Source organism: Monodelphis domestica, chromosome 5, assembly GCF_027887165.1.
Source record: "Monodelphis domestica isolate mMonDom1 chromosome 5, mMonDom1.pri, whole genome shotgun sequence".
NCBI lineage: Eukaryota > Metazoa > Chordata > Mammalia > Didelphimorphia > Didelphidae > Monodelphis > Monodelphis domestica.
In genome coordinates this window covers 59,976,439-60,001,499 of record NC_077231.1, presented here as the reverse complement: position 1 = coordinate 60,001,499, position 25,061 = coordinate 59,976,439, and the positions used below count along the sequence as shown (strand labels likewise).

At 34.7% G+C, this 25,061-nt stretch overlaps 1 protein-coding gene across 1 annotated transcript in view; it reads right to left on the bottom strand.

The window, feature by feature from the left end:
* PTPRQ (protein tyrosine phosphatase receptor type Q) overlaps positions 1 to 25,061 on the bottom strand; it is a 336,616-nt gene that overhangs the window by 138,344 nt on the left and 173,211 nt on the right. Inside the window, 2 exon segments of the mRNA XM_056798554.1 lie at positions 10,440 to 10,709; positions 11,725 to 11,866. Of these exon segments, the coding sequence (XP_056654532.1) occupies positions 10,440 to 10,709; positions 11,725 to 11,866 (412 nt within the window).

Sequence of the window (25,061 nt, the reverse complement as noted above, 5' to 3'; positions counted from 1 at the left end):
AAAAATGCTATAATTTCCTCCAGTCCCCTAGTTTCACAAAAATAGCAAAACTGACATGTATCAATTCCTCTACAAGTATATCTATTCTTAGTCATTGAATAAGCATCTCATATTTAGAAGACCAATAATTAAATTAATCTCAATAAACAGCCTAGAAGTATGTGATTCATAGAATCTTCTGTCCTCTTTCTGTCTCCTCCCATTAGTGCAGATATAATAGGACTATGGTCCATTCTGTATTATTATTTGTTTCATACGTTAACATAGCCAAAGAATTCATCACCAAATCATCAGGCTGTTTATAATGTGTTCCTCCATATTTATGGTGGTTTTCAGAGTGCAAATAATCTGTTTCTGAAAGTACAATTCAAATTTTTCTACTGTGATATAATCTGAGAAGATTGGCACTCAACTAGCTGAGGTTAAAAAAAATAGTCACACCAATGTGACACATAAATACAAAAGTATGAGTATGTGTAAATATATTTAATAAATGTATATAATGTTATAATCTAGTTATACATTTATAAATAATAGTAAAATATAACTATTATGGAAATGTATATTATTATATTTTAATATTCTAATTTTATTGTTGATTTCTCTCTTTCTCTGTCTCCATCTCTGTCATTGTCTCTGCATCAATAAGAAAAGGTTCCATAAAAGGTATGCAGGAAACAGCTTGTACCAGACTTTAATTTCTTTTTGTAAAAATTTATTTTAAAACTTTGATTTAAAAATTTCCAACAAGAGCACATACACATCAGAAATTAGTAAATGCTACAGGTCAGGATTTAATTTAATGTTTTGTGGCTATTTTTAGACTTAAGAAAGTGAAGAATAAAATGATAATAATGCAAAATAAACTTTAAAGTGTGTGGCATACACATTGCTTTTCTAGAGAACCAATTATTAAATGATTAGCACACCCGGGGTTCTGATGCCAATGGGATTATAGATCCCTCATTGAATCAAAGTAAATGTCCAAAAAGAGGAGGTGGCAGTTCCACTATGTTTTATCCTGGTGAGGTCATTTCTGGAAATTGTGTTTAGTCTTGAACATCACAGTTTAGAAGAGTCTTTGATAATCCAGAAGGATTCAGGGAAAACAACCAGGAAGGGAAGTGAAAGAACTCAACAAGAATTGGCAGAAAGAACTATTTATTTTAGAAAAGAGAAGATTTAAGGGAACATAATTTCTCCCAAATGTCATTGCACATTTATTTTTATTGGAAGCTTTCAGCCTTAAAATTCCTGCTACTTCTCTGCATGTCATAGAATAGGGACTAGAAATATTACTCGAAATATTAAGTAGCTTATATTGATATAGGGAAATCTAAAGTGAATATCATGGTTATATATCATTAAGTTAGTAGATGGAGCACTCCCTCTTTGCTATTCCCCTGCCATGTGTTTGGGCTTTCTGATTAGGTCTTTGGAGGGGCTGCTACATTGCTCAATATAATTTTTATTATTGAAATACAAGTGATTTTTTAAAATACTACAACAATTTTTCCTCTTCACATCTTATACATGTGATAAAATCTGTTAAAACTTGGACTTCACTTTTGCTTTAAGCTTATACTTTTCACTTTAAGCTTATACTTAATTTGAATTATCAACTCATTGACTATTCATTTTCTCATCTCCCTAATTTCATATTTCATTGTTGGTGTGCTCCGTATCGCAAACTAATGTGGAGTTTTAGTCAAAATTCTAAACTTGGGTCAATTAAAATTGATTGGGTAATTTTGTCATCGACTTATTTATTAATATTCTTTAATAATACACCACTATTTTATATTTCAGTCTTCATTAATTCAGAAAGGGGATTTCCACTATTATTGTAAATTGTAAGGTCTTATAATCTCTTTACTAATAATGCCAGATTCTGGCTCTGTCCTAGGATATCTCAGAATGAAGAATCTAAAGACCAAAAAGGGGGGGATTCCAAGTACAGAGAGAAGAGGGAAGGAACGAGGAAGGGTGAGAGGGGGAGAGAAAGAGAGACTGACAGTCAGACATAGAATTAAAATAAAATGAGAAAAAAACTGAGAAAGGGGAAAAAAACTCGTTGATGTGTGAAGGCTGTTATGGAAAGTGTTGGCTGCAGCTGCGCAGGACAGGAATGGAAGAGAAGGTAATATGATATGCCCCAGTTCCTAAATAAGTTAATAAAAAAAGCAGCCTCCAGAACAGCTGGTTTTAGCTGGAGTTGAGATGAAGAGAACAGTGGCAGCCTATGAGTCTGGTTAGTGGTATTACAGCATCAGTTGGGGTCAAAAGAAGAATTATGCTGAAGAACTTAAAATTACCATTTAAAAAATGAGAAGTACTTGGCATTCATAATTTTGAGTTTAGATACCAAAGAAATTTTTTAAATAAATGTCTTGCATTTTTCTAAGTTGATGCAAACCTTTCTATTATTTTCATTTGTATATTTTGGCTTTGTAAATTGTGTTATTTTTCAGTAGTAATAGTAGTAGTATATTTATGAAGCAATTTGAGATTTACAAAACACTTTCCTCACGAAAACACAGTCCTTTTAGTAAAAAAATAAGACTTTCTAAACTTTAAATAGGTGATTTGTATGAAATATGTATTAAAATATACTCATATAAATTAGTTAGAATAATCTCAGAGAAACTGATTTTTTGCTCTCCTCCCAGTATATCTTTTATTATGAAACAGTAGTCCAAAAGGTATGAAAAAGTCTCTAAAATTAATAGAAATGTGTGTGTGTGTGTTTCCAAGAAGAATTGTACCCAGTAATATTAACAAAGTGTTTGGTCTGTTCCAAACATCTAACAAAAAAAATGAGATTAAATAGTCTGCTAAAATATGAACAACCAAAAAGGGGAGTTGGGAGCATTTCATATGAATCAACATTCACTTATTGAGTGGCTAATATGTGGTTGTAGTGTGATGATCACTATTTGGAAACAAGACTTGGCCTCACTTCCTGACTCTTCTATTTTACTTTCTGAGTACCTTAGGTGACTCATTTGCTTTATTTTGGTCCCATTCTCCTGATCTATTAAAAATGGTTGGACTTGATCATACCTAAAGTCTTTTCCAGCTATAATTTCCTGCTATGATCTATGACTTCAGTACTATATATTCAGCAGCATAGAGTATGCAGAAGTATAAGATGTCCTTTTACCAAATTATAAAGAAAAATTAGCTTAAGCAATATGGCTAACAATAATATCTAAACAGTATAAGATATTGCCCAAAGAAGAAATAATACCCTTTTCCTTTTGATGAGCAGATTAAAATTAATTCATATTATGCTAACATACACCTTGGAAAGAAATACATATGAATATACATCTTTCAGTGCTGGTTGGAATTTTAATGAGATGGCTACTTTGATATTCTATGGTTTTTTCCTAGAGTAATTCAAGAAAAGAAATATTTTCTTTCGTGTATCATCATTCAAATAATTGTTCAAATTATATATATTTAATTTCCAAGACAATCTTCTTTCCTAAATTGGCCCACATCATTACCTCACTTAGAAAGTTTATAAAAGTTTCTGTTTCCTATTGGTTTCACTTCAAGAATTCATAGCCTGTCATAATAAACTCCACCTAAGTATTTAACCTTAGTCCCTTCTCTGGCTCTGACCAGATGGGTTGTCATCTTGCTCTTATCTCCATATCCCACATTCATTTCTGTGTCTGTGACATTTTCTTTCTTTTCCCATGTCTGTACTTCCTCCCTATTCTTCCTCTACTATTCATATCCAATCTTTTTTTCCCAAGACTAACTCAAAATCCAAAATTTTTAGTGATTTTTTTTCAGATCGGATTTTACCTTAGTATTTCCTCAATCCCTTTGGAATTTGCTGTATAATTTAGGGCATTATCATAAAAGTCATATTCTCTAGTTGTTTCAGGTGAAACTCAGAACCCAATGTTAGATGAAATATTGGAGATATAATCTAAACTCCTCATTTTACAGATGAAGAAATTAAGGTTCAGATCTGAACTGATTTGCCCAAGGTCAATCACATGACTATTTAATGAACTAGTCCCAAGTCCCTTGTAGTTTTCCACTTCAATATATTATTTCATTTTGGATGTGTTTTTTCTTTATATTAAATATTATATTAATTTAATTAATATTGTTGGTCCTTGAAGGTCATTATGACTTACTTCTACAATCATGATGTCTCTCACATCTTACACCTTCTTTCTGTTTAGATATCCTATCTCTAGTTCAAGCACTCATCATCTCCCAATTTCTAAATTTCTAAAATCTCTCCCTTTCCAATCCATCTTTCACAAACCTGTGAAACTGATTTTCCTAACGTGTGAAGATGACCATGCCATTCTCTTATTTAATCAGCTATAGGTTGCAGTGACTTCCTATTTCTTCAGAGTCAAATATAAACTCCTCTGTTTGACCTTTGCCAACTGGCTCTAACCTAGATTTTCCACTTCACTGTCTTCTATGCACAATGAAATCCACTCATAGTGGTTTTGATTTTTCTCATCCATTGTACCCGATTTCCAACTTACTTTTCTTTTAACTTACTGTCCCCCATTCCTGGAATACATTTCTGCCTTTTAGAATCACTGTTGCCATCTTTCAAATCGTATCTCCTATGCCTATGTGAGAACTTTCTGACACCCACCACGTAACACCTTCTATCTATTTCATATATACCCATAAATGCACACTTTGTTTCCTCAGACTAGACAACAAAGTCTATGTAGGCAGAGACAATTTCTATTTTGGTCTTTATCTTCCCAGTGCTCTTCATGGTCGCTGGAACCTAGAAAGCATCTAACAAATGTCTAGTGGTTGTCTGATTTCCAATTCTTATTTATTGATTGATTGACTAATTTTCTTCTTACCCCATTTAGGGTAATCTATTAATTGTCCATCTGACTTACTATAGGACAAAATTCTAATTTTGAGTTTTCCACAAGGGGGAAATGGAGATTTGATCATGATGCCAGTGTAACATCTTTAGTAAAGTGCTTAAATGAGTGTTGAGATATCATCCTCTAATTTGAGATGGACAGCTATATATAATGGTGTTTTGAGTTCTGGCATTTTACATAAGACACCCCACACCCTTTGTAGGGAACTGAATCATAGCCCAATTATACACCTTTGACTTATCACCTCAACCTGGGTCAAGGCAAAAGGAGAAGATGAGGTTTAAAATACTGTATTGGTTTGGTTTTGACAATAAGAAAAAAAAAACTTTGTATTATACCTGCTCAGTGACTTAGACTGCTTAACTTGATGATAAAAATAGCATTGTGAATTTTATTTCCAATCTATTACATAAAATAAAAAAGAAAATTTAAAGAGGGAAAAGGGTAGAGATTTTTGTTATACTTTTTGTAGTTTGGGATCCACAAAGAGAATTTCACCAAAGTAGATAGTAAGTCCCATTGAACAGAAGAGGAGGAGACATAGCATGGGCTTTTTGGTCTATGTTTTACAATTTTGCATACTGATTAAGAATCCCAATATCTCCTTTTTGTTTTTGTAACTCTATTGCCCAGAACTGTTCTTGAAACAATGAATGACTCTTAATTGACTTTTTGATTTCCATAACACCTTGCCACCTCTCCTTCTCTATCAATATTTGATTCTCTTAATCATGATATTTTGAGAAGAAATGAAAAGGAAATTAAGCTCCTGGAACACATTTTTTTCATTTATAAAAGGGGGCTATGCTAAGTGATCTCTAAAGTCCCTTCTATTTGTGACAGAACATCAATATTTAGATATTGACATATTAGAAATCAATATACTAGGAGGTTATTGAACAAATCAATTAGAAAATAAATAACCTATGACCTATTAACATAAACCAATTTAATACCATTAAACATTTGCATATTGATGGGTTTGTAGATAGCATGATGTGGTAGAATTTGCTGAACTTGGAATCTGAGTTAGTTTGCTGGATCAGATCCTTAGTAGTTATGAGTCCATGAAAAAGTAACAATCTCACTATTTCTACCTTTAAAATGGAGATAATAATTTTGATGGAGAAGGAAAATTGGAAGCATGGCTCTTAGACCTGGAACAAATCCTAGGGGCCATCTAGTTCAACTCCTTTAGTTACACATTAGGAAATTGAGGCATGACTTGCTAGGTCATGACTAGGAGGCAAGAACAGAACTTTTCACTCAAAGCAGATGCCACTAGCTGTGTGATCCTAGGCAAGTAACTTAACCTCTATTTGCCTGAACCCAATGGAGAAGAAAATGACAAACCACTCCAGTATCTTGGCCAAGAAAATCCATGGACAGTATGGTCCATGGAGTCCCCAAAAGAAGGACAGGCTAGTTACTCCATGAGAGTGTTATAAGAAAAGTGCTTTAGGAAGCCAAATAAAAAATCCATTGAAGTGAGCACAAAATAGAGACTTAGTGTGGTATAACGGATGGACAGTCAGCTTCAAAATCAGGTAGACCTGGGTTCAAATTATTTCTCTGACACACACTGGCCATGTAACCCAGGCAGCTTGGTTGTACAGTGGATAGAAAGAGGATAGAGTCTGATGACCTGAGTTGGATTCTTCTTTTTTATATTGATCTGTCTAAACCTCTTTTCCCTTATCTATAAAATGAAGAAATTGGACTCCATAACCTCTCATTTTCCTTCCAGTTCGAAATCTGTGATTCTATCATAGATGGATAGATGTACAAGTGTGAATATATAAATTAGAATTATGATCATGGCTATTGAGAAATGCTGTGGCATAGTGCAAAGAGAACTTATCTCAAAACTAAGAAAACCATGACTCAAATCTTACCTCTGCCATTTAATCGATGTGCTTTAGGACAAGTCACAACCTCTCAGAGCTACAGATAACACTAACCCCTTTTGCAGAGAAGATTCTGATGTGTTTTAGATGAGGGAGTTGTTTCATCAGTTGCTTCCTTCCATGAAAGCCCAGGTCTAGTCTCTTTCCCTGTTACATCTACCATTGCAGTAAGCTGATGGTGAACAACCTATTAGTTCAAAAACCAACTTTTGTAGTCTTGCTTGTTCACCTTACTTTGCTTAACAAGGGGAAACCTGAAGAAAGCAGCTAAGTTCCTGTTTTAGTTTGTTCTAAAATGCTAAAACCTGGAAGCATTTTGTGGGAAGATGGATTTTGAGATAAAACTTATTTCTAGAGGAAGGAGGAGATTAAAAAATCAATTTGAAAACATGCCACTTTTTCTGATCTTGATTGCAACTTGCATTATTACAGTCTTTGCATCTCCTCTGGCCTTGTTCCAAGACCTAAAAGTATAAAGCTAGCATGCACGTATCCTTGCTGTATTATCTTTATTGGGACATATGATCTATTTGGACATAAAGCACTGCTGTAACTATCAAGTAGTTCTTCGTTTCTTGGGTCATAATCTAAACTTCCTTGTTCAAAAAGGTTTTACTGTAGCAATGGAACTGGCTCTGACACCAAACCCTAATCTCCTCATCGATTTAATGTTCATGATCCATGTTTCATTGTATCCAGATATGACTAAGTTTACATTAAAAAAATCAAATAATCCCTTGAAGAAATGTTAAGGTCAGACACTAGGCAATGAGACAGTGAACCAAATTTGATTTCACTTTATGTCAAAAATAAATGCACTGTCAGTGACTCAGTACTGGCTGCTTACCCTGTGACTAATTTGGACCACCATAAATTAAAAGTTGACAAGCTATAAAACTGCTTCTGTTCCCAACAGTGAAGCTCTGATTCCTACCCACAGCTCATCAGCAAACAATTCATGTGAACATAGAAAACAGAAATGAGTAGTCGTAAGAAAAACCATGATCCCAATAAAGGTAACCAAGTGCCAGCATTAGGGCTCTATTTCAATGAAAATAAAGTGGTTTGTGGGGATATTAAAATCATGATTAAAAATCAACAAGTCCGCTAAAAGTTCTGCTAGAAGTCTTTGACTATTTACATATTAAGTTTGCTTGATGGAAATTTTGAAGTGGAAAATTTTAATGGCATGAAGTTAATGAAAATCGTGATGTTGGAAATTAAAATGTAAAAACTACTCACTTCATGTACATTTTAAAATACATGGAGATTTTACACACATGGAAAACATGTATGTATGTATGAACATATATACCTATAGGAACATATATATGTATATATGTGGGTATTTTTTGTTGCTACTCGTTTTCAGTCATGTCTGACTTTTCATGACCCAGTTTGGTGTGTTTATATTTTTCAGCAAAGATCCTGGAGTAGGCTGCCATTTCCTTCTCCAGCTCATTTTACAGATGAGGAAACTGAAGCAAGGTTAAGTAATTTGCCCAACAAACTAGTAACTGTCTGAGGCCAGATTTGAACTCAGGAAGATGTCTACACACACACACACAATTGAGACTTGGTGTGGTATAATGCATGAACAGCCAGCCTCAAAATCAAGTAGACTTGGGTTCAAATCCCTTCTCTGACACATACTGGCTTTGTGACCTAGGCAGCTTGGTTGTATAATGGATAGAGAGAATAGAGTCAGATGACCAGAGTTGGAATCTTCTTTTATGTATTGATCTGTGTGACTGTGGGCAAGCCAAACTTTTCTAAACCCTTTTTTCCTTATCTATAAAATGAAGAAATTGGACTCCATGACCTCTAATATTCCTTCCAGTTCTAAATCTATAATTCCATTATTTGTGGGTAAGACACCATCTCTCCATTCTTAAAGCAATTTTCTTTAAGTTGAAGAAATAATAATATAAACAATTTAATATAATATCAGTAAAAAGGAGTGTCCTCATCAGAGAGTACTCTCAATGACATCACAAATCTGGTCTCTAGCTCTATGTACAATATAGAAATGGGTAATTTGCTGTTTATATTTGTACTCCAACAAATTATAAATGTTATGATCTATTAAAAAAGAATGAAAATATTCTGCAGAAATGGTTATCATAAAATACATTCCACCAAAAAAACAAAAAGTGAGTTTTGGAGGGAATGATGTAATCACTCCCTCAGTTTTCAAGATTAATCCCTATATAGTCATGAAATTAATTGGATTTATCTGAAATGGAACGGGAAAATTGTCATTTTCTAGTTAACTGAATAAGCATGGAAATATCCTCCCTTCATCAAGGCTGAAAGAATGGTGGAGCAAAGAGAAATGTTCTTCTCAGAGGAACTCCAGACAAAAGATAAATGTTCTGGGATTATTTGATAATGTTGAAAAAAGTTAAAAAGAAAACTCCTCCTCACTCAGATGTTTCTAAAGCTTTATTTAAACAAAAACAACCAGTTTCCCCAGGCTGAAATTAACTCACCACTTCACTTCTCCTACTAACCCCATTCATTATATAGACCAATGCCATCCATGGAAGTGTGTGTGTGGGGAAGCTCCCTAGCACAGGATTGGTCCAATTCAAGACCAATCCCATGCCAGAAAGTAGGGGGCGTGGTCCCCCCAACATGGGATTGGTCCATTCAAGACCAATCCCATGTCAGGAAGTAGGAGGGACCCCCGAGGCACGCTGGAGCATGCAATTCACCTTGATCACATTTTGAAACTCACAATACTACTACTTTATATATAGAGATCTAGTATATTGATTTCTCTCACTTAAACTTGTCTATGATAAGGGTATTGAAAGAGAGCAAAGTGTTGAGGATGACTATGTATTTGGCGGCATAACTGACATCTGGCTTCAGATCCCTTCTTGTACATTCTTATTAGATACATACTTATACATAGTAGCATGGCATTTGGGAATGGAAAGAGAGCCTCTCTTCCACTATTATCCTCCTCCCAAACAGAAAAGCAAATCGAATAAATAATTCCTTGCCAAATATGCCATCTTGAGTGTGTCACAGATTCTTCAATTTGGGCAATTTGAAGCTTAAAAAAAACTTAAGTGACATTATCTACAACCAAACTAACATTGATGCTTGAGTTAGCTGTATTACTAGTGTAATGGAGGAGGGAAAAGGGGGTGAAAATAGAGGGGAAAAAAGCAGGCGGAAAAAGAGAGCAATCCACTTTCTATACCTACTCTAATAGTCCTACACTAATAAGACCAAAGTTGGATTGAAGTAGGGAAATTTTTTCATTTTTTTTTAAATGTGCGGAGGCAAATTTAAATACTTTCCACTACTATATGCCTGGGAATATATGTACATATACATATATATACATATATATAATTATAGTGCTCAATTCTTACTCTTTTCTATTATTTTGACACCTTTCCTAGCTATCCTTCCCATCCCCACTTTGCCTTATTATTATCGGAGGAGACTGGGAACTTGCATAACTTACATATTTAGTGGTGAGTATATGAGGAAGTGGAGAATACGTTATCGCATCCAAAGGCTTCCATATAAAATGGGGTGGGGATGACTAATACACAACAGAGAGATATTAAAGTAATTTTTTTAAATTGTGAGTTATATTCATTCAGAAAATCATTACCTGTTTCATGTAATGTACTAACATTGCATATTTCCTCTTCTCCTTCCCCTGCAGATGTAGAGGCTTGTATTTTAAACACATAAGATGTATTTGATACAAGTTCTTTGAAATAATGCGTATGTTCTTGTGAAGCTATTTTTGTCGAATTCCTTTCAATTGTTATGGTATAATGTGTAATTATTCCATTTGCCTTTTTGGGGGGATCCCACTTGAGTACAATTGACTGCCAACTGGTGGCAGTACAATGAAGATTCTGAACAACATCTGGAACTTAATAGAGAAATGTCAACATTAGCATTCACACATAAAGAAGAAGGGTGATCACATTACATTATACTTCAGTCTCCATATACAATACTTAGGTTATGGTTAGAACACACTGTAATGGAAAAAAACTTTCAGTACATTCTCAGGTTTGGGGTCCATTTGCTTGATATGATTATAGGTGACAGTAAATGCCTCTAAAACCCTTGGTTCAATTGGAAGAAGCTCAAGTATATATCTTGGGGCAGCTTTATCCAGCACAGTGGATGAGTGCCAGGCCTGAATTTGGGAGGACCTGGGTCCAAATTTGGCCTTAGACACTTCCTAGCTATATGACCCTGGGCAAGTCACTTCACCCCAATTGGCTAGACCCTGCCACTCTTCTGTCTTAGAGTTGATACTAGGCAGAAGATAAGGGTTTAAACCCCCCCTAACATATCTCAAGTCACTTCTAGACAGGGCATAGATGAAAGGCATCTCAACCCATCTTGATTCATGTAGAAAACCATGATGTAACAGACAAATGATAAATTAAATAAACTGAGTTCTATAGTTCTTTCTGAATGTAGCAACTGGTAAGAAATGGAAAACTGGAATGCTAACATAAATTATGGAATTTTTTTCAAACATCATCATTTAAGACAACCCCTTCTCTTTGTCCCCCCACCCTAAAAGGGCATATGCATATGCTGCTATTTTTAAATAATTCAGATTATTAAAAATGACTGCTAGAATGACTTCCTTTCTTTCTCATCTAGCAGCCTTTACTGATTCTATGATTTAACTACTTCCAAAGTGATCTAGTAGCTAACTTTGTTCCTAAACAAATTCCTAATTTTAACCATCTCATTTCAAAAGGGAGAATAAAAGTTATTTCTAACATCCAACAAGAGCTGACTTATCTTGAAGTGCTAAAACTCTCAACAGACTAGAGAATATAGATGCTTTGTCATACCAGCTGAAGAAAGAAAATGGGTTAAAATAAAATAAAACATCTGTAGGTTCAGAAATTGTGTCTAACCTGATTCTTGCGTCATGAATAGTACAATATTACTAAAATGGTTGCCATTTCCGACTCTTGTAAATGCTGATACACTAACTGAATAGGCAGTGATTGGTTCCAATCCAATGATTTTAGCTTCTGTTTGAAAACCTGAAATATTCTGAGAAGAAAAAATAAAAGTCTACTGCTTAATAAGTGTTTACTATGGAAATAAACTTCATATGTGCTCTAGGAAGCTTATCTACAAATTAAATAATATTAAATAAATATAATAAATAAATAAATAAATAAAATAAATAAAATTAAACATATAATTCAAAAGTTCAGTGTTTTAAAATCAGAAAAAACTTTCATTAAGAGGTAAGAGTTGGATATTTTGGACTCACTGTTTCTGTGTGTTTCTTCTTCAAGCTATAGGAAAGAAATGATTCTGGCAAACACTAGCTTCCCTAAATTTGATTTGTCTTTACCACCTATATCTAATCTCAAAAAGGAATAGGAATATTTGCCTTCTCTGTCTTCCATTATCATTATTTACTCTACAATTCATGATACGTTTGATACTTATATCTAGACATTTACTTAGCAGTCATTATTTGCCAAGAGTGGACATTAGAGAGAAAACACAAAAAAAGTGGCCAAAAGTACTTGAAAAAAGATAAATCCAGTGATGTGCTAGTGCGAGCTCATAAAAGCCGTCAGAGTTGATTGTTCTGCATTTCATTATAAGCCATTTCTATCTTGGAAATTGGCAAACCCTACCAAGCAGTGCTTGACTTATTCTCTTGTTGATTTTCTAGACCTTAGCAAGTGATGGAAAAATGTTCATGGAGATGAAATTTATAAGTAGGTCAGGAGTAACATTTTCTTACTTTTTTCCCATCCATTGATCTACAAATAGAGATCTGATTATTACTAAATGCTTGTGATATTAATAGAACCAAATAAATCCTGAAATTATTTATTAAACATCCTACTACAGCAATGTATTACACTAGAGAGACAAAGGAAAAACAAACAAACAATAAAACAAGATAAACACCCTATTTTGCCTCCTCAAGGAGTGGTTCACTACAGAGACTTTTCTCAAAGAGTAAAGATAATTGTCCAAGTATCTAGAGGTGAGAGAATTTTAAATCTTATTGTTTATAGATATATATTTTTCATGATGATACAGATATGACCTAGTTCAAATCACCTGACAGTTCTAGAAGGGGTGAGGAAAAAGAAGGAGGGAGACAATTTGGAATATATAACTTCTGAAAACTTATGTGAAAATGTGCTATTACATGTAATTGGTAAAATAAAATATCTTTACCAAAAAGGGCTTTTTTTAATATCCTGTATACTAGTAGAAGAGTAAGTCAAACAATCAATCAATAAACTTTTATTAAGCACCCCCTGTATACCAGAGGATATTCTAGGGATTAAAAAAAAAAAGCAAAAGACAACCTCTGTCTTCAAGGAATTTACAAACCTCTTACATGGAATATTTTTAAGGGCTTCAGAAATTATTATTTGTCTGACATATCAATTATTTTAGCTTGTCCCCAAAGTAAAGTCTCACCGTGAAAATGTATTCTTTTACCAATCATTAATAACACAGCAGATATTCATGTGATTTTTAAATTTAATTTTATTTATTTAAAATATTGTTCCATGATTATATGATTCATGTTCTTTCCCTCCCCTCTGCCTCCCATCTCCAGGAGCAGATAAGAAATTCCACAGGATGATACATATATCATTGTTCAAAACCTATTTCCATATCATTAATATCTGCAATAGAGTGATCTTTTAACATCAAAACCCTAATCATATTCTCATAGAACCATGTGATCAATAATATGTTTCATGAAATTTTTGCCCTAAATGTTTTTATTCAGTCAATAAATATTTACTATGGTCATACTATGTGCAAGACATTGTGTTGGTTGTTGTGGGGAGTACAAAAATGAATAAGAAAAAATCTTTGTCCTCAAAGAATTTACATTTCAATTAAGAAAAGACCTATACTTGAAAAATAGCTCAATGAGGAAGAATGCTAAATATGACAGGTAAGTTATGATAAGAGAGAGGGAATTCGGTGCCTTAGGTAAGGAGGACAAAAGATAATACCTAGAGGAGAAGCTATGAAGAAAGAAAAAGGTTGAGAGGGATCCAAAGCTGAAATGACCTTTGGCTTTCCTTTTCATATTAAGGGAACATTTAGACTAACTAATATTTGTTATGAGACTAGGATTGCATCTTAATTGGATTTCTTAAGGTCTAACTGGTTAGCATGTGACACCTATTATTTTATCTTGAAGTCTATTAATGAATGAGCCCCAAAGGCTCAAGGAAAGGATTGTTGGTTTTTTGTTACATTCATAAAAGGAAAGATCCTGTCTTACAAATAAAAGAGGACTAAAAGCTTTAGGATGACATTGAACCTAGAGATAAAAGACAGGTCAATGAAGGGATCTAAGTAATAGGTCTATGGGGCAGCCCAGACCCAAAGATCACTTCATGTACCTACTTTGAGCATTGCCAGATAGCATTGTGCACACTTTCAATTAGAAGAATTTTTTTTGGTAGTCTTTTTCTTTAAATTATTAAATTCCCCACAACAAATTATTACAGAAATATAGCAACTTTTTTCAACAGTGGTGAGAGTTTAATCATTTATACCCAAGCTGTGATTTTTTTTTAAAATTCTATTTCAGATTTATGCATTTTTTCAGACTTTGCATGAACTTATTTTCTGCCTAAAAGTAAGAACTACTGGAGATTAATGAATCTTTTTTTTTTATTTTTGCTTTTTTATTTCTTATCATCATTAACTCGTTTGTAAGGTACCCCCTCCTTCCTATTTCCTCATTTGTTTACCTCACAAGTCATACTACAATATATATTGACTTTGAAGCTAATATCAGCAAACTGCATTATTTTTAAGTTACAAAACTGAGATTTACAGAAGCTAAATTTATAGCAGATGGGGTAGAACATTTTCAAAGAAAAATCTCTCTCTCTCTCTCTCTCTCTCTCTCTCTCTCTCTCTCTCTCTCTCTCTCTCACTTTCTTCCCTCCCTCCCCTCTCCACTTTTTAGTGGAGTAGCTGGTCTTCCTGTTTGGTGATGACACATAATACTACATAGACTTAGCCCAAGGCTTTTTCAGTTTTGTCTTCCATCCCAGAGCTTAGCTGACTAAATAGTGATGTTTAGATAGATATGTCCAGTCTTAGAGGAAACCTTATGAATCCAAAAGGTCTTATGTCCCTGGGTCCCATTGCTGAAGCTGATTGCCTACAGTAATATGCAGCACCTCTAACCTTGGAAAAGATGATCACCAGCAAGAGCTGGTCGGAGTATTCAGAGGATATAAATTGTTTGGACAGTGAAAAATCAAGTTGACATTTGAAATGCTAATTCAACAATTCAATGAACTGCTTCATGTTTTGATAGGGCAGTCTTGACCTCCTGGTGGAATGTGTAACAGTAGTTATAAATTACTGTTGCTTATTTGTCTCTCATAAATGTTTCTAAATCTTCTATATTAAGCATTTCTTTTGAGTGAAGAAGGTAAACTTCTGTCCTCCTCTTAATTTTCAGAGTATACTGATTACCTTTCAACTCTCTACTTTTTGAGGAAACTCTACCCCTGATTCAAATCTAAATTTAAGTGATTTTTCCTAAAGCTCTTGGATGGGGTGTGAAGATCCAGGGAGAATCAAATAAAGAGCCTGATCCTTTACTTTATGGTACAGAGGACAATCCTATGGGGGACCTAGCCCAAATTTTTCAAGATTGCAGAATGCAAGAAAAGGTATTGTCAGAAAATCAATGATATACAAACTGTGGCCTATAGGAATGGCAGTTAAATATTTCCAATAATTATTCTGAACAAAAATTTTAGCCAATTAAGCAAAGTCTTTCTATACACCAGAAAAATTAGAGTATTTGGTAATCCTGATCTTTGGTGAGTCCTTTGTGCCAATGAGTCAAATTAATTGATTTAGATGAAAATGACATCTGAGCTGGTTCTGGAAATATTTTGCTTCATATAAATGGAACTTGAAAACATGAAAAATTTGAAAAAAATTGGAAAAAAGAAGAAAATGCTGAAACCAAGTGTTGGATGGATTGGGATGAACAAAATAAAAGGAGATAAAAGATAATAACAACAAACTAAAATTTGGGAGAGAAAAAAGAAAGCTGAAAATATGCTATTGATGAAGGAAAGAAGATTTATACTGGCTATCTTGGAAATTAAGAAGGTAAAAGAATAAATTTAAAAGTCAATGAAAGCCACTTAAAATAACTATAAACAATATAAAATATTCAGTTTACTTATCAAAACAAAACCAACAACTATATGAATACAATTGAAAAACACTTTTTACATAAATAGTCAACCCTAAATAATTGGAAAAAATTACTAATTGCTCATGGATAGACTGAGCCAATATAATAAAAATGATAGTCCTAATTAAAGTAATTTATCTGTTCAGTGCCATACTAATCAAACTACCAAAAAATAGTTTCTGGAACTAGGAAAAAACTTACCAAAATTCATCTGGAAGAATAAAAGGTCAAGAATTCAAGGAAACTGGTGAAAAAAATATATGAAGGAAGGCAGTCTATCAATACCAAATTTCAAATCATTCTACAAAATGCTAATCATCAAAACAAATTTGGTACTGGCTAAGAGAAGTGGATCAGTGAGATATGTTAACCTATCAACTCACATTGGTTAATAGCCATAGTAACTTAGTGCTTGATAAACCCAAATATCCAAGTTATTTGGAAAAGAACTCTTTATTTGAAAAAAAAACTGCTGAGAAAACTGCAAAGTAATATGGCAGAAATTAGGCATAGACCAACATCTCACACCAGACACCAAGATAAAGTCAAAATGGAGCACCAACCTAGAAATAAAGGGGTACACCTTAAACAAATTATGCAGGGAAAAGTTTACCTGTCTGACTTATGGATAAGGAAACAATTTGTGATCAAACAAAGGGAACATTTCAAAAATTGAAGTGTATAATTTTGATTATATTAAATAAAAAGCTTCTGTACAAACAAAACCAATGTGACCAAAATTAGAAGAGAAAAAACAAATTGGGGAGAAAAATTTATAGCAACTGTCTCTGACAAAGGCCTCATTTCTCAAATATATAGAGAACTGAAGTGAACCAAATTTATAAGAATACAAAGCATTTCTCAAATGATAAATGGTCAAAGGATATGAATAATAAGTTCTCAGATAAAAAAATTAAAACTATCTGTAATCATATGAGGAAATGCTCCAAATCAATATTGATTAGAGAAATACAAATTAAAGCAACTCTGAGATGCCACGTCACACCTATTAAAATGAATAATAATAAAAAAAATGAAAGTGGCAAATGTTGGAAAGGATGTGGAAAAATTAGACACTAATGTTCTGTTGGTGGAAATGATGATGGAGAGTAATATGGAATCACATACAAAGAAGCATGAAATTATACATACTTTTTGACCCATCAATACCACTAGAAAAAGACCTGCTTGTACAAAAATATTTTAGCAGTTCTTTTTGTAGTGGCAAAGAATGGAAACTGAAGGGATTCCATCTAATGGGGAATGGCTGAACAAGCTGTGGTATATGTTATAATGGAAAACAATTGGACCATAAGAAATGATGAACAAGATAAATTCAGAAAAACCTGGACTTATATGAACTGATGCAAAGTGAAGTGAGCAGAACGAGGAAAACACTATATATGGTAACAGAAACACTGTACATTGGTCTACTGTGAAGGACTAAACTATTATCTGCAAGACAAGATTATAAAATAACACCAAAGGTTTCATGAGAGAAAAATGCTAATCAAAATCAAAGAAAGAACTCCTGGAAACTGATCACAGATCAAAGCATGGCATCTTTCACTTTATTTCCTTCATAAGATTTTTTTATTATATATGTGATATGTCTTCAGTCACAACATGCAGAATAAGGAAATATGTATTGCATGATGATGTTCTTATAAACTATATCAGACTATTTACTGACTTAAGGAAGTGAGGGTAGGGAGAGAGAATATTAATTGCAAAATATCAGAAAACTGCCAAAAATTGTTTCCATATAATTTAAAAAAGTAATTTAAAAATTAATGAAATAAAAACCAATGAAAGGATCAAAGGATTATAAACCAAGTGCTCAAAGGGATAGAAGCCATTTAGTTAAACCTCATCATTTTACAGATGAAAAATTGAGACCAGAGAGGTTAAATAACTTGCCTAGTGCAACACAGGTAGTAAGTAACAGAAGTAGGATTCAAAACTAGGTCTCCTAACTCCAAATCTAAAAAGAAATGATGGAAAAATAGTGAACACCAAGGAAATGCTTTAACTAGCCTTTCTTTGTTTAAAATTATTTGTTATAATCTATGGTTTCAAAACAGAGAGAGAAATGTGCAATATATTTATTTGAATAAAATAGTTATTAATTAAAATAATATCATTATTTTATTATTTATTTATTATTTAATATAAAGGACAGCTAGGTGACACAGTGGATAGAGTGAGTGCCAGGCCCGGACTCAGGAAGACTCATCTTCTTGAATTACAATCTGGCCTCAGATATTAACAAGCTGTATGATGCTTGGTGAGTCACTTAATCTTATTTGCCTCAGTTTTTTCATCCATAAAATGACCTGGAGAAGGAAATGGCAAACTACTCCATTATCTTTGCCAAGAAAGCTCCACATGAGGTCATGAAAAGTTGGGACATGACTGAAATATGAATGAAAACTACAATAAGATAAATTAAAATAGAAATGGATTTTAATATTGGACAAGGGGAAAACTAGTATCCCAGAGATCATGCTTATCATTTTTTAGTATTTTACTAGATACGGTTCTTTTTCTCTGTTAAAGAAACAAATTCTCATTCCTGTAAAATGAGTTACTCTCAACCTCCAGCTGAATTGTATTGATGAAATCCTACTTTGTAATGCAAACCTTCAATAATTTGGAGCACCTTCCTTCTGCCCTTTCTCCCTTCATTCCCAAATCACCTGCATGCATTTGAATACGTAGAACTGACAAATTATAGTAAAATTCTCCAGTTTTAAGAAAGTTATACAATATCACAAGAGTTCAAAGTCATTACACAAAGAGATAATACCTCTAAATAGTCCAAGCCCCTTTTCAGCAGTAAGAGGCAAGAAGTGAAACAGTACAGATTGCTTCCCTGGGAACAATTAAAAGTAGGAAGTAGCTTAAGGAAACAGTATTCTACCATCCTACAGAAGAGTATCACCAAGCTAGTCTCACCATGGAAACTGATGCTTACTGCAAAGAGGATGGTTCCAGGTTCCGAATTGCCCTTTCTCTATACTATCATGTCCCTGGCTTCCAAGGTTCCTCCCCAACCCATCAAAGAGAATGTGACTGCTCAACCTCATAAGGGGAAAAGCCAGAAAATTTTGGCTAAGGTCCCATTTCCTTATTGTTCTCTACCCAATAAAAATGTTTCTCCCTTTTGGGGATGGAGGAAGTAATGAACTTCATTAGTCTCCCACAATCATCAGGAATTAGAAGATACTTCACAGGAAAGACCTCTGACTTGCAAACCTCAATATCTTCCAGGAGGACAGCTACCCAAATAGTTGTGTATTCAAGACATCTAAAAAGCGAGTAGAAGTAATCTTGTATGGAAACTCAAAAGCAAGTAGGGTGATGATGAATGGCTCTCTAAAGAAGGAAGAGCACTTGGGTTGATTCTTGAAGGAAACCAGACATTCCAGCAGACAGAGGCACAAAAGGAGAGAACTGCAGGAGGAGGGACTGGAAATGGAACTTTATGAGTAAGATTTAATAAACCTGTCACTATGGCTGAACTATAAAGTATATGGATGGGGGGTAAGGTACAATAAGACCATGGCCAGAAGATTCTATTCCCCCTCCCACTCTCCTGACTACTGACCTCTCTCTAGCTTTCTTTAAGTTTGATAAAAATCTCCCATATAGAAGGTCTTCCCTAAGCCTTTTAATCCAGTGTCTTCCCTCTGTTAATTTTTTCCTATTTATTTAATAAGTGTTTATTGATTAATCAAAAGGTAGGAAAGGACCAGATTGTGAAAATTTCATATTGGGTTATAATTAATTCTAGAAGTAAAAGGCAGCTACTAGAACTTATTAAATAAGGGAATAAGGGAGATGACCCTAATGGGAAAAACAACAAACTATATTAGTTTATATATATTATATTAGTGGAGTTTACTGGGAAGAACTCTGTAGTGTGGTTTAGGTGAGGTTTAGTGGAGTTTACTGGGAAGAACTCTGTAGTGTGGTTTAGGTGAGGCATTTCCCCTGGATGGCCACTTGGTGAGTGATAAGGCTGACTCCCCTTTTCCTTGACCTTCTGAAGGTACTATCCTCCAAGGAGGCCTCTCATCTTGGAGGAGGTCTCCTGGCTGGGAGCCCAACTAGGTTCAATTTTCTGGGAAGGCCCCTTGGTGGAGGCCTCTGAACTCCCCTTGGCTTAGGCCATGCCAGAGCAGATCTATCCTTTCCCTCTTTTCCTTCTTCTTAATTTCTTTCTTCTATTGTAAATAAACCACCATAAATCCCATCCTGACTTGAGTATTTCATTGGGATTGAATTTAAATCCCTGGTGACCACTAATATAACATATTCAGTCTCAACCCCTAAAATTTATCCTTAACAATGTGTTGTCTCCTGCCATTTGACTTTAAACTCTTTGGGAACAAGAATTGTCTTTTCTTATTCTTTCTTTCTCTTTTTGGGACCCCCAGCACTTAGTACAGTGCCTAGAACACAGCAGGGGCTTAATGTTGATTGACTATTGACTATTGTCCATCTGATTGGAAGCTTTTTTAGTTGTTCGTAATTATGGAACCAGGAATAGAAAGGCCTTAAAAAAACCTTGGACAGCCTCAATCATGCCCTTCATTGCTTTCTTTTGGTTTCATTCTTTTGCAGAGAGAAGCTTTGGAGAAACAATGGGTAAGGAGAGAAACTTTAGACCTTCTTCACTCTGAGACCAACATGGCCCCATGACACAGACTTTAATCATTTGTCTCTGTGTTTGTTCATCTCCGTTTTAAATGAAGGGCTTGGAGACTGACCTTGTGACTTTTGAAAGATTAAGGAAAATGGTTCTCTGAATGTTTCAACATTCTGGCATCCTAACAATTAGGTTTGGTAGCCAGCTCAGTATTCCATCCCAAAGAGGGACTAGTGATCATTGGGATACGGTCCAGTGGTGGCTGAGTCAAGGACTTATCTGTCATTCATGGGCATCTGGAAATGAGCTTGGTCAGAACAACACTGTAGTAGCTAAGCTAAATTTGAACCTACTTTATCTAGAGACTGAAAGGAGATAGATATCCCCAGTCTCCCAATTAGGTTGGGAAGGTTATAATTTTATATTTATTTTATTTATATATACATATTTTTATTTATATTTATATTTACATATATATTATATATTTAAGATATATAATAAATATATGTATATCTTATGTATACATTTATTTTATTCTTAGTATATCTTTGAAGTAAATATGCCTCTATAAAAGCTAATTAATAGGGCAGCTAGGTGTTGGGCTTGAAGTCAGAAAGACTCATTTCCCTGTATTCAAATCTGGGTTCAGATACTTACTAGCTGACCTTGGGCAAATCACTTAACCTTTTGCCTCAGTTTCCTCATCTGTAAAAGTAGCTAGAGAAGGAAATGGCAAACTGCTCCAGTAATGCAACCAAGAAAACTCCCAATAGTGTCACAGAATCTGAATTGACTGAATAACAACAAATGCTAATTGATACTAAGTGATTAAAAGAAATTGAATTGGAGGACATCTAGGTAGCTCAGTGGATTGAGCATAAGACCTAGAGATGGAAGGTTCTGGCCTCAGATACTGCCTAGCTGTGTGACCCTGGGCAAGCAACCTCACTGCCTCACCCTTACAGCTCTTCTGCCTTGGAACCAATACACAGTATTGATTCTAAGATGGAAGGGAAGGGTTTTAAAAAAAGAATTTGAGTTGCTAGTCATAGCCACCTAATAATAGGGGGTGGAGGGCACAAAGATATGCTGAAGGAAGCTCCCAGCATGTGGTTAAAATTTTAATGTCAGCCTTTCTGTCTCTGAAATCAGCAAATATTAACCTAAGGGCTTGAGTTTTTATTGTGCTTGTTGATAACCTAGGCTGAAGAAAGTGATGGAGACAATGTTAACAATTGAGATTAAATTTAAATGTGTATCCTGAGTACATTTTCCCTCTGGAGATCAGATTGTGAAATATCTATCAGCCAATCCTTAGAGATCCACAAATAGCAATAGTCAGGATTCTAGTCAATAGTATTAGAAAAGACACTCCAATCCTCTGAGGGTAGCCCTACAACTCTGAGGGATAGAGGGAGGGAGCCAGATTTGCTCTGGAAGGATGAGGCCACAGCCACTTGCTATGTGTTCTTTTGGAATCTCCTCATTTGAGCTAAAAAAAAATGTTTCAAGAGATTTTTTCAAAATTACACCCCACCCAGCACAGTTTTCTTCTATTACATAAATATGGTCAAGTCCAGCTGCCTTTTTTGAGTTTAGGGGCCATTGCTGCTTCCTTCTCTAATATATTAGCTCCAGCCCCTTTACTTTATTTTATTTTATTTCATTTTTTAAACAGTTACCTTCCACATTGGAATCAATTAATTCCAAGGCAGAAGAGCATTAAGGGCTAAGCAATGGGGATTGTGACTAGGCTTCACACAGCTAGGAAGTGTTGAAGCAAATTCAAACCCAGAATCTGTTGTCTCTAGACCTAGTTCTTGATCCACTGAGCCACCTAGCTTCTTCCCCTCTGCCCCTTCATTTTATAGATGAAACAGATATTCTTTTCTGTATATTTCCTTGTCTCTAAAATGGGGATAATAAAACCTGCACTTGGGTTTTGTGATGAAAATATCTTGTAAACCTTAAAGTGTTATATAAATGTCAGCAATTTGGAGTTTCATCTTTTCTTATAATTTGATTTTGATTTTTGACCTTTGCTTTAAAGAGGTAATAATATGAATTCACAGATGGCTGATAATGAAATAAAATGATTGTGACATCTGGAACCAGTTGGTAAAATATCCTGCATGCATTCTCTCCCTCTCTCATTCTCTATCCTTCTATGTCTCTCTGTCTCTGTTTCTCTCTATTTCTGTCTTTGTCTCTCTGTGTCTCTTTCTGTTTCTCTTTGTCTCTTTCTCTCTCTTTCTTTCTCTGTCTCTCTAATTATCTCTCTGTGTCTCTGTTTCTCTTTCTTTCTCTGTCTCTCTATCTGTGTCTCTGTTTCTCTCTCTGTCTCTTTCTCTCTCTCATTCTCTCTCTTTGTCTCTGTTTCTGTCTCTCTGTCTCTGTGCCTTTGTTTCTATCTCTCTCCCTTTCTCTGTGTGTCTCTGTCTCACCTCTCTCTGTCTCTCTCTGATTCGGTCTCTGTCTCTCTCTGTGTTGGTCTGTCTCTATCTCTCTGTCTGTCTTTGTGTGTGTCTCTGTTTCTCTCTGTGTATGTCTATCTGTCTCTATCTCTCTGTCTGTCTCACATCTCTCTTTCTATCTGTCTCTCTGTCTCTATCTCTCTGTATATCTGTCTCTCTCTCTGTCTCTGTCTCTCTGCAACTGTCTTTCTTTCTGTCTCTGTGTCATTGCCTCTGTCTGATCCTGTTTCACTCTCGCTCTTTGTCTCACTGTCTCTATCTCTCTATTTCTCCCTCCCCTTCTCTCTACACTGTTCATCACTCATTCAGTTCAATACTTTCTAATCCTACTTTTAAGAAAGTGTCCATCATAGACAGGCAAGAGGCTTCTAATGAATGAACATCTAACTTCTGGATTAATTTATTTTTGATATCATTTTGTATTTTCCAATATATATTTTTACTTAACTGTATCTACCTTCACACTGAAGGCTTAAATTGAATGAAAGAAAATTACAGTATATATTGACTTCTGTTAGAAGATCTTACCAAATTCTTTTTTTTTCTTTTTAAATCCTTATTTTTGGTCTTAGTAACAACTCTAAGATAGAAGGGTAAGGGGTGAGCAATAAGGCTGAGCAATAAGGGTTAGGTGACATGCCCAGCTGAGGAAATGTGTGAGGCCAGATTTAACTCCAGACCCAAGACACTATCCACTGTGCCACCTAGCTGGCTTATTCTACCAACTTCTCGCTGGGATTTTTCTTCCTCTGGATTTTCTGCACAAATAATAGCTAGAATTTGCACAGCACTTTAGAGCTGGCAAAGCATTTTGTAATCCCCATTTAACTGATGAAGAAACTGAGATAATCAGACACTAAGTTATTTGCCAAGAGTCACCCAGCTAGCAAGTACCTGAGGTCAAATTTGAACTCAGATTTTCCTGACTCCAGGTCCAGCACCCTATCCACTTTACCACCTACAGCAACTCTCAATGGCCAAGTTAGTTATTTGTCGGTCCTAATGCTCATACTCCTTATGAGCCATGAAAACCAAAATGTCCAAGTCTTCCTTGCAATGTTGATTGTGTGCATAATACAGTCATTTTGTTTACCTAGAGGTCTTTTCATTTATTGGTGATGTCTTTGTGTCTTCTAGTTATATCTATAGCAACAATGTCAATTTGGATAGACTGAAGTCTCTCCAGCAGTTCATTACCTCGCTGGTCATTGGACAGCAGTTAATGTTACGATAACCTACAGTTCAATTTTATTTTTAGACCCATCGTATTTATGGATCGTTCTAAGAATTGAGTGATTCTTAGTGTTGTGGACTCCTTTTTCTACCACTCCATCACTGTCACTGTAAAATTAGAAGGATGAGTGGCTTAAAGCCATTAAAGAAAAGGAAATACTCAAAATCATCCTACATCTCTAAAAAATCAGCATCGGGTAGTGAAGCCTTTGGTGACAAGTCCCACAGACAAATCATTCACCAAACCCATATTGTAAGTGTTCCCTTGTATATTTTGAGCAAGACTAAAGAGCATTTGGTACAACCATAAAATTGTATGGATGAAGAAACTGAGGACCCAATGAGAGTAAGTAGCAGAAATCATATTTTAACTGAATCTAATACTTCCTATGTTGATGCCGAGCAGCTTCTAATTTTCTGACAAAGCCTTCAAGAACTGAGATGTATTTCCATTCCCCGGGTAAGCATTAAAGCACATGGGAATTCCATGTATATGAAGTTCTATCTCGCAATATGACTACCCTAAAACCTAATACTTTCTCTCCCTTCTGCTATCCATTTCCTATTATTCTTGCTGTAGCTTAGAGAGAAAAACCTTAGTAAAAGCAGACACATATAAAAGACATGGAAGAAAATTAAGATTAGACA